At 39.2% G+C, this 27459-nt stretch overlaps 1 protein-coding gene across 1 annotated transcript in view; it reads left to right on the top strand.

The window, feature by feature from the left end:
• LOC108697268 (transient receptor potential cation channel subfamily M member 4) overlaps nt 1-27459 on the top strand; it is a 66632-nt gene that overhangs the window by 15935 nt on the left and 23238 nt on the right. The window contains exons 2-8 of the mRNA XM_041571645.1: nt 2836-2903; nt 8170-8347; nt 13752-13932; nt 22694-22860; nt 22951-23128; nt 24501-24565; nt 26557-26739. Of these exons, the coding sequence (XP_041427579.1) occupies nt 2836-2903; nt 8170-8347; nt 13752-13932; nt 22694-22860; nt 22951-23128; nt 24501-24565; nt 26557-26739 (1020 nt within the window). The remainder of the gene's footprint in view (nt 1-2835; nt 2904-8169; nt 8348-13751; nt 13933-22693; nt 22861-22950; nt 23129-24500; nt 24566-26556; nt 26740-27459) is intronic.

Below are 27459 nucleotides of genomic sequence, written 5' to 3'. Positions count from 1 at the left end.
ATCAGAACCTACCACTGCCGCTGTAGTGACTCCATGTTACAATGTCAATGACAACATATCACATTTCTCTGAGAGCAGAGAACAACGTTGCTATAAATGTACAACACTCAGCTCTCAAGTCACATTTTTTACAATGGTTTCATAGTGTGTGGACCATTTATTTACTATGCTCCATGTTTGGGGACTGATTATAATAAAATGATGGTATTGTTCAAAGAGTTCAGTACAACTGGGGGTCAGAAAAAAAAAGCTTTTGGAGGGCCACATCTGGCCTTCAACCTCCAGCTTGAAAGCCCTGCTAATGTGTGTGTTTTTGCAGGGCCAGATTTAAAGCTGGTGCTGCCCTAGGCTGTTCGCACCTTCTTGACCCCATCGCACAGCCACCCCAAGCCCTCTCCTCTGTCGCACCCCCTTGTGACCCCCTCACATCTCCCACAGCTCCCCCAGAGCTGTTCCCCTGGTCGCCAGCACTGGGGACGCAGGTTGGAGATTCAAACTGTCAAAAACTCCCACCCAGTTCCCATTTCAGATGTGGCCAACATGCCACCCCACAAACTTTCTCATCCTAGGCCCACGCCTTTGACCTGCTCACTAATCCCGGCCTGTATATGTGTGACCTATGATGATGGGCGAATTTATTCCCCAGGCTCGAATTCGTGGCAAATTTCCACGTTTCGCCGCTGGTGAATACATTTTCGAAATTGTCGGGAAAATTCACCGTCAAAAATTCCCTGGCGTCAAAATACTTTTACTCCAAGCACAATTCTTGATAAAGGACCCGGAGGGGTCCCAAACGTTGCCCCTTTGTGATGTATACTTTGGGCTTCAAATAAATCACCGTTTGGACACAATTGCAACTAACAGGTGTGCATCCGAATTTCTTTTGTCATTTACTCATTGACCCTTATGCGAGGGAAGGGTCTTCAGGATAAGCACCCTACACTTACAACAAGTGTGTTGGGATTAGGTTGAGCTCTCCATGATCGTGCACAATTCCGACACCAGGGACAATTAAAGGCACTCATTGACTTTAATGCGAGCAAATTGTCGCCAGCGTCGGAATTGTAGCTGGCGTCAAAAATGGGAGAAATTCGCCCATCACAAGTGACCTACTGTTAAGTAGTGACAACAGTCATACTGCCTGGATACCACTAGGTTACTATTGGTAATTCAACAGACCTGTCAGTGGAAATCTCTCATAATAGCTTGAGATACTCAAATCAGAACATATTAGATGCTTATTTTTTTTATTGCATTTTGGAAGTACAGTTTACTTATATTATGAGAGCATAGAGTAGAACTCTCAAAGGAAAAGGAAACTACATATATACATTAGCCCTATTGTTACATTATTTTCTAAAGGGCAGTAGCCAAGTGCAGCTATATTATACAGGTATGGGACCTGTTATCCAGAATGCTTGGGAGCTGGGGCTTTCCGGATAATGGATCTTTCCATAATTTGGATCTTCATACCGTAAGTCTACTAGAAAATCATATAAACATTAAATAAACCCAATAGGCTGGTTTTGCTTCCAATAAGGGTTAATTATATCTTAGTTTGGATCAAGTACAAGGTACTATTTTATTATTATAGAGAAAAAGGAAATTATTTTTAAAATTTTGGATTATTTGGATAAAACTGAGTCTATGGGAGACGGTCTTTCTGTAATTCGGAACTTTCTGGATAATGGATTTCTGGATAACGTATCCTATACCTGTAATAATAAACCCAGGCGGCTAACAAGGGCAACTGTAATCTCTTTAAGGCACAGTTTCATTATTTTGCTTCTGTTTATGGTGTGCAATGTGGTAACCGGCTTAGTTATAGTCAATAAATATCTGGTGTAAATCTTAGATCTGTAAACTGCTGCTCTGTAACTTTCTCTGAAATCCATACTGCATCTGAAGCAATTCACTAAATAGCATATGTTGTTAAAATCCTGAAAGGTTCTGACTCAGTTAAGCTTACTAATGAACACTGGCCAATCTGCCCCGTGGGCAGTAAAGGCGGCCATATACTATGAGCCAAACAAGTGAATCTTTCTCTTTGTATATTAAGCAAAGGGCCGAGCCAGTCTTATTATGATGGGAATGGGCACCAATATGACGAGGAGCTCTTCAACTAACCAATGAGGTCTTCGATTCCTGAGAAATCAAACCTGCCTGATCGATATCTAGTTGATTATTGGCAAGATATTGGTTGGGGAGGCCTGATACACGGGCAGATAAGCTGCCAATTCAGTCTAAAAGGCCCAAATTCTCATCTTAAATCTGTCTGTGTATGGCCACCTTAACCCATATCAACCAACCAGCGATTAGCTTTTTTGCAACCACCTGCAAAAAGAACAATGAAATACATAATAACATAGTAAGTTAGGTTCAAAAAAGACACACATCTATCAAGTTCAACTTTTAAACTCTTTCTTAAACCTGCCCAACTGGCAGTTGATCCAGAGGAAGGCCCATTTGAAGTCTCTCCAATTTGCCTCAGAGGGGGAAACAAATCCTTCCTGACTCCAAAATGACAATGGGACCAGTCCCTGGATCAACTTGTACTATGAGCTATCTCCCATATCCCTGTATTCCCTCACTTGCTAAACACCATCCAACCCCTTCTTACAGTATATCTATCTAATGTATCAGCCTGTACCACTGATTCAGGGGGAGAATTCTTCATAGCTCTCACTGTAAAAAACCCCAAATCAAACATTTCATTGGTGCCTTTGGTTACAGCCCAGGTGCATATATACCCAGTGTTTATAAATGAAGATTATGGGGTATTTTCTCTGTGTATAATCACTTGTAATGCATTTGTTTTCTTTTCTTACTCTGTAGAGCTGGATTCCCAAGTTGTTTAAAAAGAAAACATGTACTACCTTCATAGAAGACACAAAGAACATCAGGTGAGTAGTTACAAAAAAAGACCAACCACATGCTTCATTTATAGTTTGCACATAATATAGTCATGCACATAATCCTCTGTTTATTTTCCTCTATCTTATCTGTAGTGTTTGACATTTAGGCTGATGCCAGAAGTGAGGGATTCTCAGCCGGCAGTGAGAGTCAGCTTCTCCCTTGCCTGCACCCAGAATCAGGGTGCCGGCACATACAGTGGATTTTGGCACCTAAATCACACATTAGCCACATTAGCCATAGGCATTTTGTTGACTGAGTAGCCTAGCTAATTCAGGAACCAACATTGACTATAAACACAGTTATGCCAAGCTTAGTTGGCAGCTTATTGGTTGGCCCCTACATGAAACTAATGAGCTAATATCTGCTCATATATATAAAATATGGACAGATATATAGAGGGAAAGATTTGATTGAACACAGGAAATTGTGAATTTTAAATCTGTTTTGGTTTTCAATTTCCTGATTCTTGCACAGATTGTATTGAATAACCAGTGCACAGACTCACCCCCTGCCTTATGGACTGCAGTTTATTTGACATGTCAGAGGCATCAAGTTGGGGGAAAGGGGAAGCTCAATATATCTATTTAATTATCTGCCCCAAAGGCTGACCAGGGAGGAAGCCTCAGAAGGAGCAGGCATAACAGATGTTATTCTGGATCAGGGGTAAGGGACTGCTGAAAAACCCAAACCCAAACCCAAAAGCAAACAGGTTGTGCTGAAGGAAATGGTTATGAATTATTGGGTTGGTGTATGATCTGTGCAAGATTTTACTATTTAGTAGTGACATTAGGGCACATTTTATCTGGGGGGATTAACATCTAGGGGGCTATTTATCAAAATCCGAATTTATCCCATTATTTTCTGAAATATACTCCGACCAAATCCACACGGGTTATTTCCCCTCATTTATACATTTTCCCAAAAAATTCCAGTTTGGGAAACAGGGTTGGACTGGGGGGCCCGGGGCCCACCGGGACTACTGTCCAGGGCCCCCTCCGACCCCCCTGCCTCCGTACTATGACGCGCCGAGCACGCGTTCGCGAAGGCACTGCTCGGCGCGCCTGCGTGTAGGCGCCGTTCCTCAGTGAAAGGTGCCGTGCGCATGTGCAAATGGCGCTGCGCGGCACATATAGAAAACAGTTTTCCCCCGGGTTTTTTCCCAGTATCCCACCGGGCCAGTCTGACAGTGGTGGGAAAAACCATACAATAAATTAGAATTGTACAAATTTCCAAAAAATCTGATTTTTTTTGGGATCTTCGGATTATTACACGAAACCCAGTGATATTTTCAGGACTTCTCCCATTGACTTATATACAGGTTTAAGATGACGGATTTTCGGATTCTGACTTTTTCCATCCTCGGGGTATAATAAATACTGAAAATTCAAGATTTTTTTTTTCACAAAAAATTAGGATTTTATAGTAAAAAAAAAACTCACATTTTTAGAGTTTTTGGCATTTATACTTTAATAAATATCCCTCCTAATGTATAATCAAAGAACATCTAAATCTACATGTATTAATTGGGTATATGTGAGAGAAATATTACCATTTTTGGTAGAATGGTTGTGAATTTTATACTTGGGCCCCATGTGAGAGATATTGTATATTGGAAAGCTGCTTATAATGACATTTTCTTTCATTATGTTAAAATCTCCTTTTTAATATTTGTACGGAGTTCCCATTTAATGGACAATAAGAACACGGGACCTATCAGGATTTGCTGCTGAACTTGAGGCAGTTTGCATTAATGGACTTGTCCATCTCTATATGTTGTCCCTGTTCAAAGCTTTACTAATAATGAAACATTCAATATATGCAGTAACACTATTCATTCTGCAATCGGATTCACTCTGCACATTTGACTTACATGTGACAGTACTGACGTTTGTTTTTGTTGTTTTTTTTCTTTGGCTAAATGCTAAATAGCATGCATTTATGAAATGTTTCTCTTTTGCACAACAAAACCATAGATTGCATTGTAGCCTTGCCTTTTGCCTTATACCTGCTGTCTGACACAAAGTATTTCAGTAATGCTTACTATGTCTAGAAGTAAATCGAATTACAATGAGGTGCATAAGGGTACTGGCAGATGAGGAGTTTTGTCACCCATGATAAATCTCTCCTTCTGCGGGCGACTAATACCCTAATGCTTTCCCGTCGGCATAAATGTAAATCAGCAAAGATAAAGTATTGAAACGTTTTTACTCAGTAAGAATATTTCAAATGGAGCTATCGACATGACATTTACACCAGATGTCAGTAACAACCCAAGTAATTCACACATACAAAGAATTCCATACATTAAAGGGATACTGTCAAAATTTTCAAATGAATCAGTTAATAGTGCTGATCCAGCGGAATTATGCACTGAAATCCATTTCTCAAAAGAGCAAACAGATTTTTTTTATATTCAGTTTTGAAATCCGACATGGGGCTAGATATATTGTCAATTTCCCAGCTGCCCCAAGTCATGTGACTTGTGCTGTGATAAACTTTAGTCACTCTTTATTGCTGTACTGCAAGTTGGAGTAATATCGGCCCCCCTCCCAGGGGCGGAACTACAGAGGAAGCAGACCCTGCGGCTACAGGGGGGCCCAGGAGGTATAGGGGGCCTATGAGGCCCTAATTAATGAGAAATGTCAATATATATTGGTAAAACAGGACAACCTCTGGAAATGTTGGGGGCCCTAAAATTAATTTGCTGTGGGGCCCAGTAGCATCTAGTTACTCCACTGCCCCCTCCCTTTTCCCCCCAGCAGCCAAACAAAAGAACAATGGGAAGGTAACCAGATAACAGCTCCCTAACATAACAGCTGCCTGGTAGATCTAAGAACAACACTCAATAGTAAAATCCAGGTCCCACTGAGACACATTCAGTTACATTGAGAAGGAAAAACAGCAGCCTGCCAGAAAGCATTTCTCTCCTAAAGTGCAGGCACAAGTCACATGACCAGGGGCAGCTGGGAAATTGACAAAATGTCTAGCCCCATGTCAGATTTCAAAATTGAATATAAAAAAATCTGTTTGCTCTTTTGAGAAATGGATTTCAGTGCAGAATTCTGCTGGAGTAGCACTATTAACTGATGCGTTTTGATAAAACATGTTTTCCGATGACAGGATCCCTTTAAGTTATGTGTAATAAAGTGGGATGACACAAGGTATTCAACACATGAAGAAAATGAAGTGCAAAAAGGGATGGGAAGCCAAAAAACCTGCTGAAATCTGTCAGTATTTAGAAAGCAATCTTGTCCCCTATCAGTGCAAATTAATATCAGCAGATTTAGTCCTAATTGATGGCCTATAATAAGGTTTCTCATTACCAAGGTATCACACAAGAAGCATCTCATGATGGGTAAAAGCAAAGAGCTCTCTCAAGATCTCAGGGGGTTATTTACTAAACTCTGAATGCCAAAATCCTGAAAAATGTGTGGTTTTTTTTTTAGTGTAAAAATCTGAATTTTTAGTGGAAAAACAAAACACAAATTTTTCAAGATATATTATACCCCGACGCATCTAAGACCTGCCGAGGGTGCATATAAGTCAACGTGAGAAGTTCGAAAGATTTGGGTTTCGTTCAATAATCCGAAGATTTCAGGGTTTTTTGGCAAAATCAGAAAAAAAACAGTTTTCGGGTGGAAAATCAGAAAAATCTTCAGAAAAGTGTATTAATAAATAAGGTGAAAAAACCTTTGCAGATTTGGTCGGACATTTTTTTTCAGAAAAAATGGAGATAAATTTGGACTTTGATGAATAACCCCCTTATTGTTGCAAACCATATTAATGGCATTGGTTACAGATGTATACCATTGGGGCCATAATTCGGAAGTGGAAAGAACTTAATTTCACCCTAAACGGGTCACGACCAGGTGTTCCTCACAAGAGTCAAAGATCACTCACGAGGAGCTTCAGAAAGACCTTGAATTAGTAGGTACAAGTAATGCACTCAATAGACATGACCTCTATGCACGCTCACCACTCAAAACTCCACTGGTGAAGAAAAAGCATGTTGAAGGTTGTTTAAAGTTTGCTACACAACATTTGGACAAGCCAATGAAATTCTTGGAGAATACAGCCTGGTCAGATGAGACCAAAATGTAACTACAGTATTTGGATGTCATTGCACACATCATGTTTGGAGGGGAAATGGCACTGCACATCACTCCATAAACACCAGGCCAACAGTGAAGTTTAGAGGTGGGAACATCATGGTGTGGGGCTGTTTTTCAGCATATGGTTCATATAATAGAAAGAAGGATTAAAGGAGAAATGTACCAGGACATTCTTGATATGAATCTGCTGCCATCTACCAGGATGCTGAAGATAAAACGAGGGTGGACATTTCAGCAAGACGACAATCCCAAACACACAGCCAAGGAATCTCTCAATTGGTTTCTGAGAAAGAAAATAAAGCTGCTAGAATGGCCCAGTCAATCACCCGACTTGAATTGAATTGAAAATCTATGGAAAGAACTGAAGATCAGAGTTCATAGAAGAGCCAACTGGAACCTTCATGATTTGAAGACAGTTTGAGCAATGCATGCGACTAGTTTCTCCATACATTTCAGTTCAATATTATTCCACTTTACTACACATAATTTAATTTATGTATTTATTTGTTTTTTAGTTCTTTGTATGTGTGGATTCTATGGGTTGTTAAAGACATCTGGCGCAAATTTCATGCCAATTAGAAATATATTTACTGAGAAAAACGTTGACATGTTCAATATTTATCTTCCCTGCTGTATATACAGTATATTGGCTAGGCACTGTGTTGGTTAGAAATACATAGTGATTCCAAGGGTATGTTGCTTATTTTAGCAAATTAATTTTCTGGCCAGTATTACAGGCAAGGGGCACGAAGGTATATTTATTATTTTCCCAAACGCAGCTGCAAGAGAGTATATGCTCATAGCACTTGGATGCTGGGCAATATATGTATTCTGCACCATGGTGCAAAGCTGTTGGGTGCCAGACTAGAGGGTGTGACAAAGAGAACCTACATCCCATCTACCCCCTGCCCATGTATATGCTACTGGCACTACATACTGGAAAGATTAGTTTGGTGAGTACAAGTATTTGGGCACTTTAGAATTTTACTTTGGTTTGTTAATTGGGAAAATAAATGAATATTAAAATGAATAATATTAAATCCTCAGAGAGAATGGGGGTCGATGATTCAGTTACATACATTTAATCAACAGGAGATTTAAATGAAAATATGCCATTTGATTGTGTTTTTTGTTCATGCAGCCCAACAAAACTGTGCCAGTGTGGGGCATTCATGATAAATCATGTGTCAGTGGCAATGGAGGATAATTTTGGTGCAGCCATCGTCAGTAAGTGGAACTCTGCAGAACACACAACGGAGGAATCTACCGATGCCTACGGAGATATTGAGTTTGTGGGTGCTGGGAAAAAACATAGCAAGGTAACATTTATTCAAGGAAATGGGGACATTAATACAGAGTATATAAATTGTGAACTGTAAATTATGGAGCACACCACTTGCCATGTTTTATTTGTTAATTTACCTAAGCCAAAGGTTTCTGACATCCTTTTGCTTTCCACCATTTCATCAGCCTTTCATCCCACTTACACTATATCACCAAAATGATGAGGACACCTGCCTGTCCAACACTGTATTCTAAAACCAACCTACTGATATGAAGCTGCTCCTCTCTTTAATTCTATTAACACATAAAAAGGTTGGGCAATTTCTTCAATTCGCATATCAGCAAACTCCTTCTGTATTGGCCTTGCTTTATGCTTTGTGGACATAGTTTGCAGTGCTGTTTCCCAAAATATGGTCAGAAAGTAGAAAGTACGGAATTATCAAGAACAGTTTGATGTATTGGCACCTCTGTCAACAATTATGGGTGTGACTTAAATTGCCCATTCCAGTAAATATAAAGGTTTTTCAACTTACTTAGGGTCTTGTAGTAGTTAGCAACAATTACAAATAATTTCCAGTGTCAGTGTACTTTAGCAATATATGAGAATTGTATTGAAGCCTGTAATACACCACAGATCCATAACCTGTGTAATATATGATTCCAAATATTGGTTAGTGATGCCTCCAGTTATAAGAGGTTCTTAGTGAGGTCACATCATATACAAATGTGTATTGTAATAAATAGTGTACTTTTAGAGCCCTATGGTCTGTATTATCTTGGCCTGTGAATTATATGGTCATCCAGTTCATCCGTTACCTCTAATATCCTTATATTTTACAAAAAGGTGAACATCATCTCCCATATATTTGCAGCTGGGAATTCTACTACTACAAAATTAGCTTTATTATTATACGTGCCACTAACAAGCATTCTCAGAGTCTTGTGAAATAATGACAGTTAATAATGAGTTGTAGTTTATGTTCCAAGTTGCTAAATCCCCATACTACAAGCTACAACTTGTAATGGGCGAATCTGTCCTGTTTCGCTTTGACGAAAAATTCACGAAACTGAGAAAAAATTTGGGAAACACATTGAAGTCAATGGGCGTCAAAATAAATTTGATGCACGGCAATTTTGATGCGAGCGACATGTCGCATTGAATTTTTCGGCAGACGGTGAAACACGGAAATTTGCAGCAAATCCATGCCTGGCTTTCACCCATCACTAGATGCAACCGCATTTACGTTGTCCTACCTTCCAGCAAAAGAACTCTGCTAAAATGCAAACATTTTCAAAAGGGTTGGGTCATCCTTTGATTAGGAGACACTCTTCCCAAGATACTTCAACCAAACTGTTAGGACCAGAGAGGTACCAGTCTATGAGACTTCAGGTGGCCATAGACGTTGCAAATGCGATCATTCTTGGAAAAGGTCTTTCCAAGAAAGATCATTTGTTTCAATACACACGTGTAGAGCTGAATCGTCAGATATAAAGAGAAAAACAATAGAATTCTACCTGTATGTGATGATTCAGCACTAACAATGGCCGATGTTCTGGTCCCTTCAAAGGCAGCCAATCAAAATTTTCCGTCCAGCCTGATTGACGAGCCGACTGATATCCAAGTCTTCTGCCGATATTTCCCACCATACACGCACCGAATATTGTACGAAAATTCATTTTGTACGATATTATCTGTGCATCTATGGCCACCGTATGTCCAGAGATAAATAGTTTGAACCAGAGCGGTATCAGTCACCAGATATAAATAATTAGGACCACTATACGGGTTTACCTTAATGGGAAATGGTGGCTTGAATATAGAAAGATAGACGCTTCTCAGGCCCGGATTTGTGGAAAGGCCACCTAGGCCCGGGCCTAGGGCGGCAGGATTTTAGGGGGGCGGAATGCTGCCCAACCACACCCACATCGGTTCAAAAACACTGGGGATGCGCTGGAGATACAATAATTTTTTAAATTTCCCGTGCGCCAATCCCCATTGTTCCTGTCCCCCTGGAGGGGACAGGGGCGAGAAACGTTAGTGGGCCTAGGGGCGCCCACTATGTAAATCCGGCCCTGACTCTTCTGTTTCTCCTTTACTCATATTTCACAGGTTCTAGATTGTATCTTAAATAAACATTAATCATGTATGAAGCAGGAAAATGTCATGTTTTACTTTTATTAGCAGCTAGGGAAAGCAGTATTCCTTGGCATTCATCAACAAATATTTTCATTTACTATAAAACTCGGTAGAAGGAAAGAATTGTCCCCATGGGCATTTACATTTCATAAGTGACGTGAAACAGCTCTTACTGTCAGCTAGTCTGTGTGCATCTTGTTCGGATGGATAAAAACAGACACGCACAAATATTTCCACAATTATAGTAGTGGGACCAAAACAAAAGCAATGGGAACAAGGTGCTTGTTATTTTTAAACTTTAAAACTATCATTCTGCAAGCATCCAGAATACCAAATATGCATTCAGCCCAACGTTTGCCCTCAGTGGGGCTCATTTATCAACCCTGGGCAAATTTGCCCATGGGCAGTAACGTATAGCAACCAATCGGTGAGTGGCTTTTTTTCAGACAGTTGCAGGTAGAACAATGAATGCAACAATTTGATTGGTTGCCATGAGTTACTGCCGGGCCATATTTGCCCAGTGTTGATAAATTACCCCCACTGACATTTGTCCAGGACCAGCCAAAAAGCCAGGGCCAGCCTAAAGGTTTTGGATGAGACAGACTCAGCCTACAGGATCCCGTATAATGCCCATTGATAAGCTTAAAGGAACAGTAACACTAAAAAATAAAAAAGTGTTTTAAAGGAATGGCAATATAATGTAGTGTTATACTACACTGGGAAAACTGGTGTGTTTGTTTTTGTTTCACAAACACAACTATAGTTTATATAAACAAGCTGCTGTGTAGCCATGGGGGCAGCAATTCAAGCACAGGATACACAGTAGATAACAGATAAGTACTACTATAGTTTATATAAACAAGCTGCTGTGTAGCCATGGGGGCAGCCATTCAAGCACAGGATACACAGTAGATAACAGATAAGTACTACTATAGTTTATATAAACAAGCTGCTGTGTAGTCATGGGGGCAGCCATTCAAGAACAGGATACACAGTAGATAACTGATAAGTACTACTATAGTTTATACAAACAAGCTGCTGTGTAGCCATGGGGGCAGCCATTCAAGCACAGGATACACAGTAGATAACAGATAAGTACTACTATACTTTATATAAACAAGCTGCTGTGTGGGCCATTGGGGCAGCCATTCAAGCACAGGATACACAGTAGATAACAGATAGTTATGAAGAATCCCATTGTATACTACAGATATCTGTTATCTGCTGTGTATCTTGTGCCTTTTGTCCTTTTTCAGCTTTGAATGGCTGCCCCCATGGCTACACAGCAGCTTGTTTATATAAACTATAGTAGTACTTATCTGTTATCTACTGTGTATCCTGTGCTTGAATGGCTGCCCCCATGGCTACACAGCAGCTTCTTTATATAAACTATATTTGTATTTCTGAAGCAAACACACCAGTTTTACCAGTGCAGGGCAACAGGACGATATATTTTTTTATTACATTAAAATACTTTAATTTTTTGTTTTTACTGTTCCTTTAATTCTATAAGTATTACAGCAATCATCCTAAAGGCAATCCCATAAAGAGGGGTGGGGTGACATATTTTGGCCTGGGGTAAAGTGGTTCCCATAGCGCACCCATCAACATTATTTTTAGAAACCATACCATATTATTTTAGTTAAATACAATATTCAGTAAAGACTTTTAGCAACCAACACAGCTTTTCCTGCATTAAAAACGTAGCAGCTCGCACACTATGCCCCACCTCTCCAGACACTTATTAACCCTCCTTTTGCATAAAGGGTACATTTAAATGTATATGAAGCTTTTTCAGTTGTGTCACTGTTCTTTTAAATTGTAAATGAGTCGCAATCAAAGGGACCATATTATTTACAGTTGTAGATAATGAAATTTATGCCTTTTGTGCATATACATAGTTTTTAAGACCCTTTGCCTTGATGTAAAGTCTCTAATTTTTTTAAGCTATTTCGTATATGTTTCTCATTGTGAACAAAGGTGCACCCATTAACAATACACATAGCAGGTAAAATGAGTATTTCTAGAAATACTGGATTCCAGCACAATTACAGTATAGGTGTCAGAGATCAGAATGTGACCACCATCCTCCCCATTGTGCCTTACTCATGATTGGCCTGCTGACTGTGAATTCAACTCAATTTTCCAACTGTCAGTATCCATTGCAGCAGTGCTTAACACGTTTATAATCACAATATAAAGCGTTAGACAATCAGGAGCATTACTACATACAATGGACATTAATTTCATGGACAAATTGACTGGTGATGATTTGATGGACAATTTAATGGACAAATTGACTTATGACTTTAAGTCCCTTTGCTTCCATGTTGAGTGGGGGTGGGGCAGATTTTCTTAGCAGCAGAGGGATATCAATTCCAGATTCCATGACTTGAACATGAAAGACGGCGAGGAAGGGGGTTGAATGCTATGGACTTTGGTCTGTTTAGGGATCGGGTCTACTTGAAAAATCTGTTGATGCCCCATTTCCCCCTACCTTTGCCTTTGGTCTTGGCAAAAAACAGACAAAGAAGTGATCCAATGAAGTCAAGTGTGGACCAGTAACACTGGGGGTACCATTGTTGGGCAGATTAGTGATGTAAGGGGGTGGGGTCATGACATCTAAGGGCGTGGTAGTAAATGTGGATGGGGAGTTGTAACTTAAAGGGGAACTATTGGGAAAATGAAAATTCGATATTAGCTTCAGCATACCTAAATAAGAAACTTTCTATATACAATATATTAAAAATTATATACAGTTTCTCATATAATCAAGTTTATCTTCACTATTCCTCTCTCAGCATCTGTTTCTCCTCAGTCTTCATTCAGGAGTTGGGTGTCAAAATGAATGATCCAATATATCTTATAGAGGGGCTCCGTTTGCCTAGAAGATGTATTAGAGCTCACTGTATTCAAATCACCAGACGTCATGTCTCTCTACATGCAGAATTTGTGCAAAAGGCAGTTATTGTTAGATTTTATTTGTACTGGAATCCGTTATTTGAGTGAGCTCTAATACATCCCCCCTATAAGATATATTGGATCTAACCGTCAATGAATATCTGACACCCAACTGCTGCATGAAGAGAGAATGAAGAGAAACAGATGCTGAGAGAGGAATAGTGAAGATAAACTTGATTATTTGAGAAACAATGCAGAATTTTTTTTATTGAATGTGTTTAGAAAGTTTCTTATTTCAGTGTGAGGAACTTTAAAGGGGATAGTTCCCCTTTAACATTGTGCATTTCAATGTGACCCCTGAGCCTGTAGTAATGTCTCTTTCTTCTCTCCTTTTGTCTTAGTTCATCCGCTTGTCCAATGACACTGACCCAGCGAGCGTGTACAGTCTCATAACCTACAACTGGAAGATCCCTCCACCAAACCTGGTGGTCTCTGTTGTGGGTGGAGATGGCGACTTTAAAATGAAGACATGGCTGAAGGACATCCTGAGGAAGGGACTGGTCAAGGCTGCTCAGAGCACGGGTGAGTGGTCCAAATAATTAGAAATGGGAAAAATTTCTTATAACATAGTCACTGTTTTTTCTCGAGTTACACATGAGTGTCTGTACTTTGTCTCAAGGTGGAAAGAGCAAATATATTTTTGTAAATATTTATACATTTGATAACTTGGCTTTGTTTAAAGCAACTAAGGACAGTGGCACACGTTGCTTCTGGTGGAGATTAGTAGCCCAGTGACAAACCGCCTCTTCTTCGGGCGACTAATCTCCCCTAAATGGCTGCCTGCCGGCTAGAATGTAAATCAACGGCGGGATGGCACTCCGATTGCTTCAGCTTTCCAAAGTCGCCCAAAGTTTCCTTGTGAAGCAACTTCGGGCGACTTTGCAAAACGAAGCAATCTGAGTGCCATCCCCCGGTGTTTTATATTCTAGCCGACGGGAGGCAGTTCTGGGAGATTAGTCGCCCCGAAGAAGAAGCGATTTATTGCTGGGCAACTAATCTCCCCCAGTAGCAGCATGTGCCACTGCTCTTAAGGAAAACTATACCCCCAAAATGAACACTTAAGCAACAGATAGTTCATATCATATTAAGTGGCATATTAAAGAATCTTACCAAACTGGAATATATATTTAAGTAAATATTGCCCTTTTACATCTCTTGCCTTGAGCCACCATTTTGTGATGGTCTCTGTGCTGTCTCAGAGATCACCTGACCAGAAATACTGCAGCTCTAACTGTAACAGGAAGAAGTGTGGAAGCAAAAGACACAACTCTGTCTGTTAATTGGCTCATGTGACCTAACATGTATGGTTTGTTGGTATGTTTGTGAGTACAGTGAATCCTATGATCCCAGGGGGCGGCCCTTATTTCTTAAAATGGCAATTTTCTATTTATGATTACCCAATGGCACATACTACTAGAAAAGTATATTATTATGAAAATGGTTTATTTACATGAAGCAGGGTTTTACATATGAGCTGTTTTATGCAATATCTTTTTAAAGAGACCTACATTGTTTGGGGGGTATAGTTTTCCTTTAATGTCAATCACTTACCTTACTCTGTCCCCATTTCGATGGCATTGAGAGACGTTGTTCAGTTCAGTCTGTGATTAAATAATCTTGTGTCTCAGTGGCAGGTAAATCAATTAGATCCCCTATTGTTTGAACCTTCTTTAGAAATGGAACTTTGTGCTAATTCCAATCATAGGGAATTTTAGATTACCAATCCCAATGCTTTGATACTTCCTTGACTGAAAAAGGTAAAGTTTGGAAATTATTTCCGATTCCGCTATTGCCAAAGCTTTCAGTGTTTATTTCTTTTGAGACTCTTTGAATAACAGTAAAAAGGGGAATCCATGGTTATTCCGGGTCATGTCATATATCACACTCACGCTCCTCAGTTGTACCAATCAGTTTCCTCATGAATATGGCAGGTACTCATTGTCAGTGCTGTATCTATCAAATAACCAGATCCCACACAAGTTTCAGGGCCCTATGCACTAACCTTTTATCTTAAAGGGATCCTGTCATCAAAAAACATGTTTTTTTGTCAAAACGCATCAGTTAATAGTGCTACTCCAGCAGAATTCTGCACTGAAATCCATTTCTCAAAAGAGCAAACAGATTTTTTTATATTCAATTTTGAAATCTGACATGGGGCTAGACATTTTGTCAATTTCCCAGCTGCCCCAAGTCATGTGACTTGTGCCTGGAGAAATGCTTTCTGGCAGGCTGCTGTTTTTCCTTCTCAATGTAACTCAATGTGTCTCAGTGAGACATGGGTTTTACTATTGAGTGTTGTTCTTAGATCTACCAGGCAGCTGTTATCTTGTGTTAGGGAGCTGCTATCTGGTTACCTTCCCATTGTTCTTTTGTTTGGCTGCTGGGGGGGAGGGGGGGAGATATCACTCCAATTTGCAGTACAGCAGTAAAGAGTGATTGAAGTTTATCAGAGCACAAGTCACATGACTTGGGGCAGTTGGGAAATTGACAATATGTCTAGCCCCATGTCAGATTTCAAAATCTGTTTGCTCTTTTGAGAAATGGATTTCACTGCAGAATTCTACTGGAGCAGCACTATTAACTGATTCATTTTGAAGAAAAAACTTTTTCCCATGACAGTATCCCTTTAACTAAGATGCACCTACACAGGCAGCTCCACCCCACCCAATGTGTTATTCATATTCAGTGTAATAACAGCAATTATTATATGGCAAGCTGCTCAGTTTATCTTTGTTTGGTGTTGAAATGCTGCCCACTATGTCACAATCGACTAAATGGACTTAGCTATTGTTATTTTTAATTAATAATATTTCTCTGAACCCTTGTTGGCATAGTTTCAATGTATGTCAAACTTGGTTGCAATTTAAATTGACATTCCATTTGCTACAGAGATAAAAAGGAGGAAGAATATTTTTAAGTGGGTCACAGTATACAGATGACTCAGAGATACTCTTTTTCCACTGAATTGGATGATATGCCATGTGCGTAGTTTGCACCATTGTCGCCTATAAAGTCTGTCCCCTGTGAACTTTTAGCTGTTTTTATAAAATAGATGCTTGACTGCTGGAGGCAGACAAAGGTGTAGAAAAGAAGTATGGCCCCCTCTTGCAGTCCAATGATATATGGACCCCCAATAAATGAAAATATAATCATAACAGTAATTTGCTACAATTTCCATCAGATCAATATGTCACCCTAATCTGCCTACTAATGGGGCCCCCTACAATGGGCAGCCTCATCGTTTGGGAATAATGAGCGATAGGTGACTGCCAAAGACTTCACAGATGATATTTAAGGAAGGCTCACTGCAATGGCTGCTCCACGAGTTATCACAATGTCATTGGTTAAAGGAGAACTAAAGCGTAACTAAAGAAGTAGCTAGAAATGTTGTACATGATATTTTGTGCTTCTGTACCAGCCCAAGGCAACCACAGCCCTTCAGCAGTAAAGATCTGTGTCTCCAAAGATGCCCCAGTAGCTCCCCATCTTCTTTTCTGCTGATTCACTGCACATGCTCTGTGCTGCTGTCACTTACTGAGCTTAGGGACCCACTCACAATATACAGTACACATAGAATAGAAATGTCACAATATAAGGCTGATTAGTAACTAATACAGATAATTACTACATGGCAGCACAGAAACCAGTGCAATTAGCATCAGAATTTAATAATCAGCAAACCTGTAGCATCAGCCAGGGAAGCTCATTTTCTGCTGGATAATTAGTGACGAGCCCTAAGCTTAGCTTCTCAACAGCCAATCAGAGCCCACTGAGCATGTGAGTGTCACAGACACTTTCCAAGATGGTGACCCCCTGTGACAAGTTTGAAGTCCTGGATCATTGCTGCTATTGACAAGCTGAAACTTAAAGCTGGCGCAATAAATTCACTATATAAAATATGCTATTTGTAGCTATATTAATTTATATGGTTTAGTTCTCCTTTAACAAGTCTCTCCTTGTCCTTTAATGCGTGGGCTATATTTAGAAATTAAGCACTTCCAATGATAACATGCTTTAGTTCCTTTCTCTATACGGAGCAATAGGTTTTACTCTGAGTGGCTCCCTTAGGTGCTGGGCAGACACCCAATGCAATATTAGCCTTAGTGCTTAAATGTCAGTGCTACTTTGCATGTCAAAAGATCATGGAAACCTGTGGAGTCGCTACAATTTGCATTTGCCATCATTGCACAGGGGAAATGCAAATAATTCAGAATCTGCATGTACTGATATTAATTCCCTATCACCTGTTCACCTGTCTTTATGGTTAGCGTGACATCATGGCAATGGCTTCTCTTGTATCTTGTATGTACTTTTCATAAAATAAGTTGTATTTTTGCCATTCTCAGTTTTCTAAGATACTTTCTCTTCTAAGCACTTTTGAAGTTTCCATAATTTTTTTTTAGAGATTCCACAATATTAGCAACAATGTCATCTGACAATATAATAAATACAGTCGCAACAGCACCACCTGCTGGTACATTCTTCTGACCCAGTGTAGGGAGAACATCTTAGAAGAAAGAGAATTGTTCAGATGTTGCCCTGCTCAGGAAAGAAAAGTCATCTTGTATAGTCTTCCCAGCTCTGTGTAGGGTTCCCCTGGTACTCCCGGTTTCCTCCAAAGCTCCAAAATCATACTAGCAGGTTAATTGGCTCCTGATAAAACTGGTCCTAGTGTGTGTGAATGTGATAGGGAGCTTAGATTATAAGGTTCACTTGGGCAGTGACTGATGGGAATGATGTACAATGTCAGTGCTGTATAAATGAAGGATAACAATAATAGTGATGGGCGAATTTGCGCAAATTTGCGAAACGGCACCGAAGTCTAGTTTTTGATGCTGGCGAATTTTCATAGACGTTTCGCGAATTTATTCTCTGGCGGCGAATCACTCAAATTCGCTGCGAATTCGTGCCTGGTGAATAAATTCGCCCATAACTAAACAATAAATATCATGGCGATCCACCCTCAAATACCCCTTTGGAGTCCCAAATGAAAGGTTGCAGGATTTACTATAGCTGTAGGACAGAGTCTTGTATTGTCAAACCAATTGTTGCAGAGGTGCGGCAGTTATAAAGCTCCTGTCGATTTCAAGTGTTTTTATGGATATTTGACTTAAAGGTACAGAATAAATGAAAGGTGTAGCAGTATAGGTATGAGACCTGTTATCCAGATAACGGATCCTTCCATAATTTGGATCTTCATACTGTCATGGAAAAAAATGTTTTTTTCAAAATGAATCAGTTAATAGTGCTGCTCCAGCAGAATTCTGCACTGAAATCCATTTCTCAAAAGAGCAAACAGATTTTTTTATATTTCATTTTGAAATCTAAAATGGGGCTAAACATTTTGTCAATTTCCCAGCTGCCCCTGGTCATGTCTACCAGGCAGCTGTTATCTTGTGTTAGGGAGCTATTATCTGGTTACCTTCCCAATGTTCTTTTGTTTGGCTGCTGGGGGGAAAGGGAGGGGGTGATATCACTCCAACTTGCAGTACAGGAGTAAAGAGTGATTGAAGTTTATCAGAGCACGAGTCACATGACTTGGGGCAGCTGGGAAATTGACAATATGTCTAGCCCCATGTCAGATTTCAAAATTGAATATTAAAAAATCTGTTTGCTGTTTTGAGAAATGGATTTCAGTGCAAAATTCTACTGGAGCAGCACATTAACTGATTCATTTTGAAAAATTTTTTTTTTCCCATGACACTATCCTTTTAAGTCTGCTTGAAAATCATATAAACGATAAATAAACCCAATAGGCTGGTTTTTCTTCCAACAAGGAATTAATTAAATCTCAGTTGGGATCAGCTACTGTTTTATTATTACAGAGCAAAAGGAAATCGTTTTTAAATATTTGGATTATTTGGAGTCTACGGGATACGGCCTTTCTGTAATTTGGAACTTTCTGGATAACGGGTGTCTGGATAATGGATCCCATACCTGTACTTGCAATGGTGTCCCATTTCAAAGGCATTTGACTAATGAAGGTGTGGGTTTGACAGTTTAGCTCCAAGCAGACATGTTGCTACACTGATGACTCTAATCTACCGGTGGGGCCTTCTAGAAGCCTGCCATTATTTTATTAGAGGGTAGTTACAAATGCTCAATATCTTTTACAGTTAGATTCTATAGTGTGTCTATAGTGTGTCTCAGCTGACACAAACAACTCTGCCTTGGCCCTTAAGGCAATACTGTCCCATCTAGAAGTCATATTCTGTTGAAGCATATTTACTGCATGCACTACTCTTATCTGTCTGATCACACATCACCCTTAAAGGGGTTGTTCATCTTCACCTTTAAATTAACTTTTAATATTATGTAATAACTAGTGATGGGTGAATTTGTCCCGAAACGACAAAAAATTCACGAAAAGAGAATTTTTACACCCGGGTCAATTGTCCGAATAATGCGAACGCGCAATGGTTTTGGCGCAAGCGACTTTTCCAACGAGCATCCAAAATTTTTTGCCGCCGTAGAATTTTCTCAGAAATTCATTGCAAATTCGCGCCTGGTGAATTTATTCGCCTATCACTTGTAATAAATGATATTCCGATATAATTTGCAATTGGTTTTCATTTTTTATTATTTGGGGTTTTTGAGTTATTTAGATTTTTATTCAGCAGCTCTCTATTATGTAATGTCAGCAATCTGGTTGCTATGGTCCAAATTTCCCTAGCAACCATGCATTGATTCCAATAAGAGACTGGAATATGAATATGAGAGGGTCTGAATAGAAAAACAAGCAATAAAAAGTAGCAATAACAATAAATGTGCAGCCTTACAGAGCATTTGTTTTTAGATGGGGTCAGTGACCCTACATTTGAAAGCTGGAAAAAGTCAGAAGAAGAAAGCAAATAATTAAAAAAAAACTATAAAAAATAAATAATGAAGACCAATTGAAAAGTTGCTTAGAATTGGCCATTTTATAACATACTAAAAGTTAACAACCCCTTTAAGGTGGCCATACACGATAAGGTCGCCAACGAGCAGATTTTTCTCCAATGTGCAGGGCATTATTGAGTTAATCTGATAGTTTCTCCCTAAAGCCAATTGATCGGATTATAACGAAGGACGTCGACGGGACGAGGGTCACATCAACTAGCCAATGTAGTCCTCATTTGAAGGAAGAATCAAACCTCCCAGATCGATATCTGCCCGGTTTTTGGCCAGAGATCAATCGGGGAGACCCATTAGAAGCCCCGGGCAGATAAGCTGCCAAATTGGTCTAAAGAACCAAAATGAGCAGCTTTAATCTGCCCGTGTATGACCACCTTTACACATTTCATGCCCTTCTAAATGCCAAACCTAGGAGGCACATTCCTCTTGGTGATTTGCAGTGATGGGCGAATTTGTCCCGTTTAAATTCGCTGGAAAATGCGCGAATTTCCAGTGAAATTTGCAAAACAGCAAAAAATTTGTGAACTTGCCATTTTGACGCCCACGTTAAAGTCAATGGGCGTCCAAATAATGTTGATGCCGGCGAATTTTCACGGCATTTACGAAAATTCACCAGTGACAAAATTCCGAAATTTGACGCAAATTTACACCTGGAGAATTTATTCACCCATCACTAGTGATTTGCCATGAGCAACCTCAGGAATGACTTGACATTTGGCTTGTGAAACTTCTTGGTGGCCTGGATTCAAGTTCTGGGTCATAAATTACTGGGCAATTAGCTGTTGTGCTTTCAGTGAGTCAGAACTGACTAATCCAGTTGCCTAACATCTAATGTTGTGAATTCCTGTGCATAAAACACACCCTCATTTTAAAATACCTGTCATGGAGGCACCCATATGTAGCCAAAATTAAATTGCTAAATGAGAGAATATATGTTAATTCATATCATTAAATTTTTATCAAAAATATTTATTTGGTTTAAAGGGGCTGTTCAGTTTAACTTTTAGTATGATGTAGATTGTAGAAACTTTGAAATTGCTTTTTCGATTTTATTATTTGTGGTTTTTGAGTTATTTAGCTTTTTATTCCGCAGCTCTCCACTTTGCAGTTTCAGCAATCTGGCTGCCAGGGTCCAAATTACCCTAGCAACCATGCATTGATTTGACTAAGAATTTAGGAAAGAGGATGCGAGGTGCCATAGGGAGACTCCCCACGTGGGTCTCCAAATCTCACATATAGAAAATCAGGAAAGGACTGCAGACTCAATTGAAAGAAATTAAATAATATATTTATTACATAAGAAAAAAATTAAAAAAATAAAAATATACAAAAATTACAGAAATAAAAAGTGAGCCCAACGCGTTTCGACCATATTGGTCTTCCTCAGGAGCACAAATAACAAAACAACAAACAAAAAGAAAAAGGTCTGCCTTTTTCTTTATTTTTTTTTTGTTATTTGTGCCCCTGAGGAAGACCAATATGGTCGAAACGCGTTGGGCTCACTTTTCTGTAATTTTTGTATGTTTTTCTTTTTTTTTCTTATGCAATAAATATATTATTTAATTTCTTTCAATTGAGTCTGCAGTCCTTTCCTGATTTTCTTGATTTAACTAAGAGACTGGAATATGAATAGGAGAGGAAATGAACAGAAACACGAGGAATGAAAAGTAGCAATAACTATACATTTGTAGCCTTACAGAGCATTTGTTTTTAGATGGGGGTCAGTGACCCCCATTTGAAAGCTGGAAAGCATCAGAAGAAGGAAGCAAATAATTCAAAAACTATAACAAATAAATAATGAAGACCATCCATTTAAATACACAAGGCTATATAACAAGTAGGGGCCGATTCACTAACTCCGAGTGAAGGATTCGAAGTCAAAAAACTTCTTCGACTACTACTTACTTCGACTACGACTTTGAATCGATGGATTCGAAGTAAAAATCGTTCAACTATTTGACCATTCGATAGTCGAAGTACTGTCTCTTTAAAAAAAACTTCGACCCCCTAGTTCGCCATCTAAAAGCTACCGAAGTCAATGTTAGCCTATGGGGAAGGTCCCCATAGGCTTGGCTAACTTTTTTTGATAGAAGGATCGTTGGATTTAATCCTTCGATCGAAGGAATAATCCTTCGATCGTACGATCGCACTATTTGCGCTAAATCCTTCGACGAAGGATTTCAATTCCCAGTCGAATATCGAGGGTTAATTAACCCTCGATATTCGACCCTTAGTGAATCAGCCCCGTAGTTTACTATCTATGTTACCGGTAACACCAAAACCATCAAATCATTTTGCCAAAAGATTTAGTTATTTGGAAGAATATATTATTATTATACTGTTCTATGTCTTTAATCCCAACTTATTTCCCTTGAACCTTTTTTCTCAGGTGCCTGGATAATGACAGGGGGGATGCAGGTGGGCATTGGCAAATATGTAGGGGAGGCAGTGAGAGACCACGCCACCTCCAACTCCAATTCCAGGACCAAAGTTGTTGCAATGGGAATCGCTCCCTGGGGAATTGTACACAACCGGCAGAGCTTAATGAATCCCAAGGTAACGCAACACCTCCAGTTCATCTCCAGTACTCTTCCATTAATGACTAGTGGGGTCATGGACATCTTTTATTTGTTTCTTGTAACACAGGGATCTTTTCCAGCCACATATTACATGGACAGCGTGGATGGACCCACGTATTCCTTGGACAACAATTACTCTGTATTCCTTCTCGCAGATGATGGGACACACGGACAGATGGGTGGCGAGACAAGTTTCCGATTCAGGCTGGAGGAACACATTTCCAGACAAAAAACTGGAGTTGGGGGTAAGCTTGACTATAGGTCCCCCAAAGTTTCTTTTTTGGATGTTCCAGTGCAAATAATAATAATAATAATAATCATAATTCTGAAGAATGAGAGAGTTGTGGTTTTTGTGTAATGAATATATTAATACACCCTATGCTGTTAAATTTGAGCAGGTCAATGAAATTTAAGGTGACTTCTAATATCCTTGTTAATGATGGGCAAATAAATTCGGCAGGCACGAATTTCACCGCTGACGAATAAATGTACGAAACTCCCATGAAAATTCGCAGGCATCAAAAATTTTTGGACGCGCGTCGGAAAAAGTTGCTTGCATCAAAACCGTTGTGAGTCAACAATATTTGGACGCCCATTGACTTTAACGCGGGCATCACTTTTCGAGTTTCACACATTTTTTTGACAAATCGAAACGGGAGAAATTCGCCCATCACTAATCCTTATATTTAAGCAGGCGGAAGAACATTATTATTATTTTTATTATTATTATGGGAATGAGAGGTTGGAGAAGTGCCTTAAATTTAAATTCATATCAAGAACTAAACGGACATGATGTCATGGCTGACATCACTGTGCACGTCTTCCTGAGTATCTGTTTAAAGGAGAAGTAAAGCTTAACTAAAGAAGTAGCTAGAAATATTGTACATTATGTTGTATGCTTCTGTACCAGCCCAAGGCAACCACAGCCCTTTAGCAATAAAGATCTGTGTCTCCAAAGATTCCCCAGTAGCTCCCCATCTTCTTTTCTGCTGATTCACTGCACATGCTCTGTGCCGCTGTCACTTACTGAGCTTAGGGACCCACTCACAATATACAGTACACATAGAATAGAAATGTCACAGTATAAGGCTGATTAGTAATTAATACAGATAATTACTACATGGCAGCACAGAAACCAGAGCAATTAGAATCAGAATTTAATAATCAGCAAACCTGTAGCATCAGCTTATATTACAGCCAGGGAAGCTCATTTTCTGCTGGATAATTAGTGACGAGCCCTAAGCTTAGCTTCTCAACAGCCAATCAGAGCCCACTGAGCATGTGAGTGTCACAGACACTTTCCAAGATGGTGACCCCCTGTGACAAGTTTGAAGTCCTGGATCATTGCTGCTATTGACAAGCTGAAACTTTAGCCTCGTGCAATAAGTTCACTATATAAAATATGGCATTTTAAGCCATATTAATTTGTTAGAGTTTTCTTCTCTTTTAAGAACAATGTTACAACCCAGATGATGTTCAAAACATTGATCTTTTAAGTGAAAAATATTTTAAGCTTGGTCCCTGTGTGTATATATCAATGTATTTATGTTATGATGACTGTATATTATAACCTGACATGCATTATTTATACTCTCTCTCTATATCTTATTATCTTAGGCAAAGGAAGCATTGAGATCCCAGTCTTGTGCATGTTGATAGCTGGAGAATCGAAAATGCTGGAGGTGAGTTTATTCTGCTTGTCTGAAGATGCTCAAATGGGAAAATACTCCTCAGTGGTGACCTCGGTCATTCTGGTGAAAACTCAAATTTGAGATTGTTCCCTTCTTTCTTTAATTACTTTTTTGGGAAGTCACTTTAGGTGGGACACAAGGTGAAAACAGAACACTCTCAGGTTTCAGCTTTTAATGGATATGCCTTAAATTCTGTACAAAAGAACAGACTGGTGAAATTCCCCTCATTCTGTGGGGAGCTCTGTTTTCATTATGTCCAGACTAAGCCCTTGGACATATAACTGTGACCTAAGACTTAAAGGATAAGTAAACCTTTAAAATAAGTGCATTTAAAATTGATGAGAGTGCTATTCTAAGCACATTTGTAATTTACATTCATTATTTATTCTTTTTTCATTCCAAGATATTAAGGGATACAAGTACTGTTAATACAAATTAATTTTGTTCCAACAGCGCCACCTGCTGTTCATTTTCCAATCAGTCTGACCAACAAGTAGTCAAGGAAGTTGTCAGGAGAGAGAAAGAGGCTGCTCTGATGTTCCTCTGCTTAGGAAAGATTTGAGAAAAGTTTCTAATTTTTTTCCTAAGCAGAAGAACATCAGAGCAGCCTCTTTCTTTCTCCTGACAACTTCCTTGACTACTTGGTGGTCAGACTGGTGGGAAAATGACCAGCAGGTGGCGCTGTTGTAACAAAATCCATTCATATTAACTGTGCATGTATCCCTTAATATCTTGGAATACAATCAAAATAAATAATGAATGTACATGGAAAAAAGTGCTAGCACTCTAATAAATTTTACATTCATTTATTTTAAAGGTTTACGTATCCTTTAAATGGGTTGTTCACCTTTGCATTAAGTTCTAGCATAATGTAGAGAGGATCTTCTGGGACAATTTGCAATTGATTTTCATTTTTTATTATTTGTGGTTTTTCAGTTATTTTGCTTTTTATTCGGCAGCTCTCCCGTTTGTAGTTTCAGCAGTCTGGTTGCTAGGGTCCAAAATACCTTAGTAACCATGCATTGATTTGAGTAAGAGACTGGTCTATGAATAGGGGAGGGTCTGAACAGAAAGATGAGAAATACAAAGTAGCAATAACAAATCATTTGAAGGATTACAGAGCATTTGGTTTTTAGATGGGGTCAGTGATCCCCATTTGAAAGCTGGAAAGAGTCAGAAGAAGGCGGTAAATAATTAAAAAACTATAATAAAATAAATAATGAAGACTAATTGAAAAGTTGCTTAGAATTGGCCTTTCTATTGCATACTAAAAGTTAAATTAAAGGTGAACCACCCTTTAAGTAAATTCAGAAATCCTTGAAATCTCAGGTTTTATCAGCCTGTAAAGAAAATAATCCAGAAATGTTCAGTTGAGAAGCTTGAAAAATAGGGGCATTAAACTTGCCTTCAGGGGAAACAATCTTGCAGAACTTGCAAATAAACAAGAGTAAGTAAAAGTTGTCAAGTGCTCTGTAAAGTGTTTGTTTAACAATTACAGTTGTCACTTTTTGACGCATAGACAGCACTCGGATTAATATATATGTTTAGACACTTAGGAAACTGTCTCTCTCTTTGCTGGGTGCATGGGGGACCTATGAAGAAATCATAAATGCAGGCTCTTTGCAAGTCAGATTTTATGATGGGTAATTAGCTCCAATGCATCATCTATCTATCATCAAGTTGTACCAATCCCATCCCTTATGAGAAGAATTGCATGGGTTGTGGGATGCAGTTGATGCATTGTCACTAACAGTCCCCAGCAATGGGAAACTTATTATCACTTTATAGGGAACGCTCCAAATGCTTGACTAGGAGTCTAACATAAAAAGATTTAGCCTTCCTACTCAACCCTTTATAATCTTGCTTCATGTTCAGAAACCCAACAGAGCTAGGGTCCCGCTTTGCATTAGAAATACATTTATGTGTAGGAAGAATTATTGAAATTGAAATATAACCTAAATGTTGCCATTCCATATTATCAGAGAGTATATAATGCCACAAAAAGCCCGATCCCATGTCTGCTGGTGGCTGGTTCAGGAGGGGTCGCTGACTGCTTGGCTGAAATCCTGGAGGAATCCTTAGCTCAGGAGTCTATTAGGGGTTTGATAGAAGAAAAACTGAAACATTATTTTCCTAATGAGAACCTAACAAAAATGGTGCAAAAGGTAAGTACTATAGTTCGCATAATTCAATTTTATTGAAATTACATTTTATAGCTTTTTTAATGCCTTAATCTGAGATGTTGAAAATACACGAGTGATGGAGTAAATCTTCAATGCTTGATTTAAAGACCAAGCCACCTTTAGCGATAACACTCCATTAAATAAACTTTTTATTTAGTTTTATTTGGGTTGATTTTTCTGACAATTGTTTCAATAAATTCCATTTTACAGAACCTAGACAATGCTGTTGTGGAAGGAGATCTTAATAGTACAACATCACTGAAAGTAGACCCTGTATCAATAGCCTGGGCACCCCTTATTTAAGACATGGAATTAGGGATGGGCGATTTTTTTCGCCTCGTTTCGCCTAAAAAATGACGGCCATAGACTTGTATGGCGGCGTGCGTCAAAAAAAAAAGGGCACGCGTCAAAAACATTTTGCCGCGTGACAAAATGTTTTTGACGCCCATAGACTTTAATGGGCGTCTTAGACATTTCGCCGGCGGCAAATTTTTGGCGAAACGGGTCAAATTCGCCCATCCCTACTGGTATGTTAAAGATGTGGAGTGGGGAAACACCCTAGGGAAAACATGTTTTTCTCAAAATGCTTCAGTTAATAGTGCTGCTCCAGCAGAATTCTGCACATAAACAGTTTTTTTTATATTCAATTTTGAAATCTGACATGGGGCTAGACATATTGTCAGTTTCCCAGCTGCCCCCTGT

The sequence above is a fragment of the Xenopus laevis genome, chromosome 7S (genome assembly GCF_017654675.1).
Source record: "Xenopus laevis strain J_2021 chromosome 7S, Xenopus_laevis_v10.1, whole genome shotgun sequence".
Taxonomy (NCBI): Eukaryota; Metazoa; Chordata; class Amphibia; order Anura; family Pipidae; genus Xenopus; species Xenopus laevis.
The sequence above is the reverse complement of the archived record's forward strand: the minus strand, read 5'-3'. Positions and strand labels throughout refer to the sequence as shown.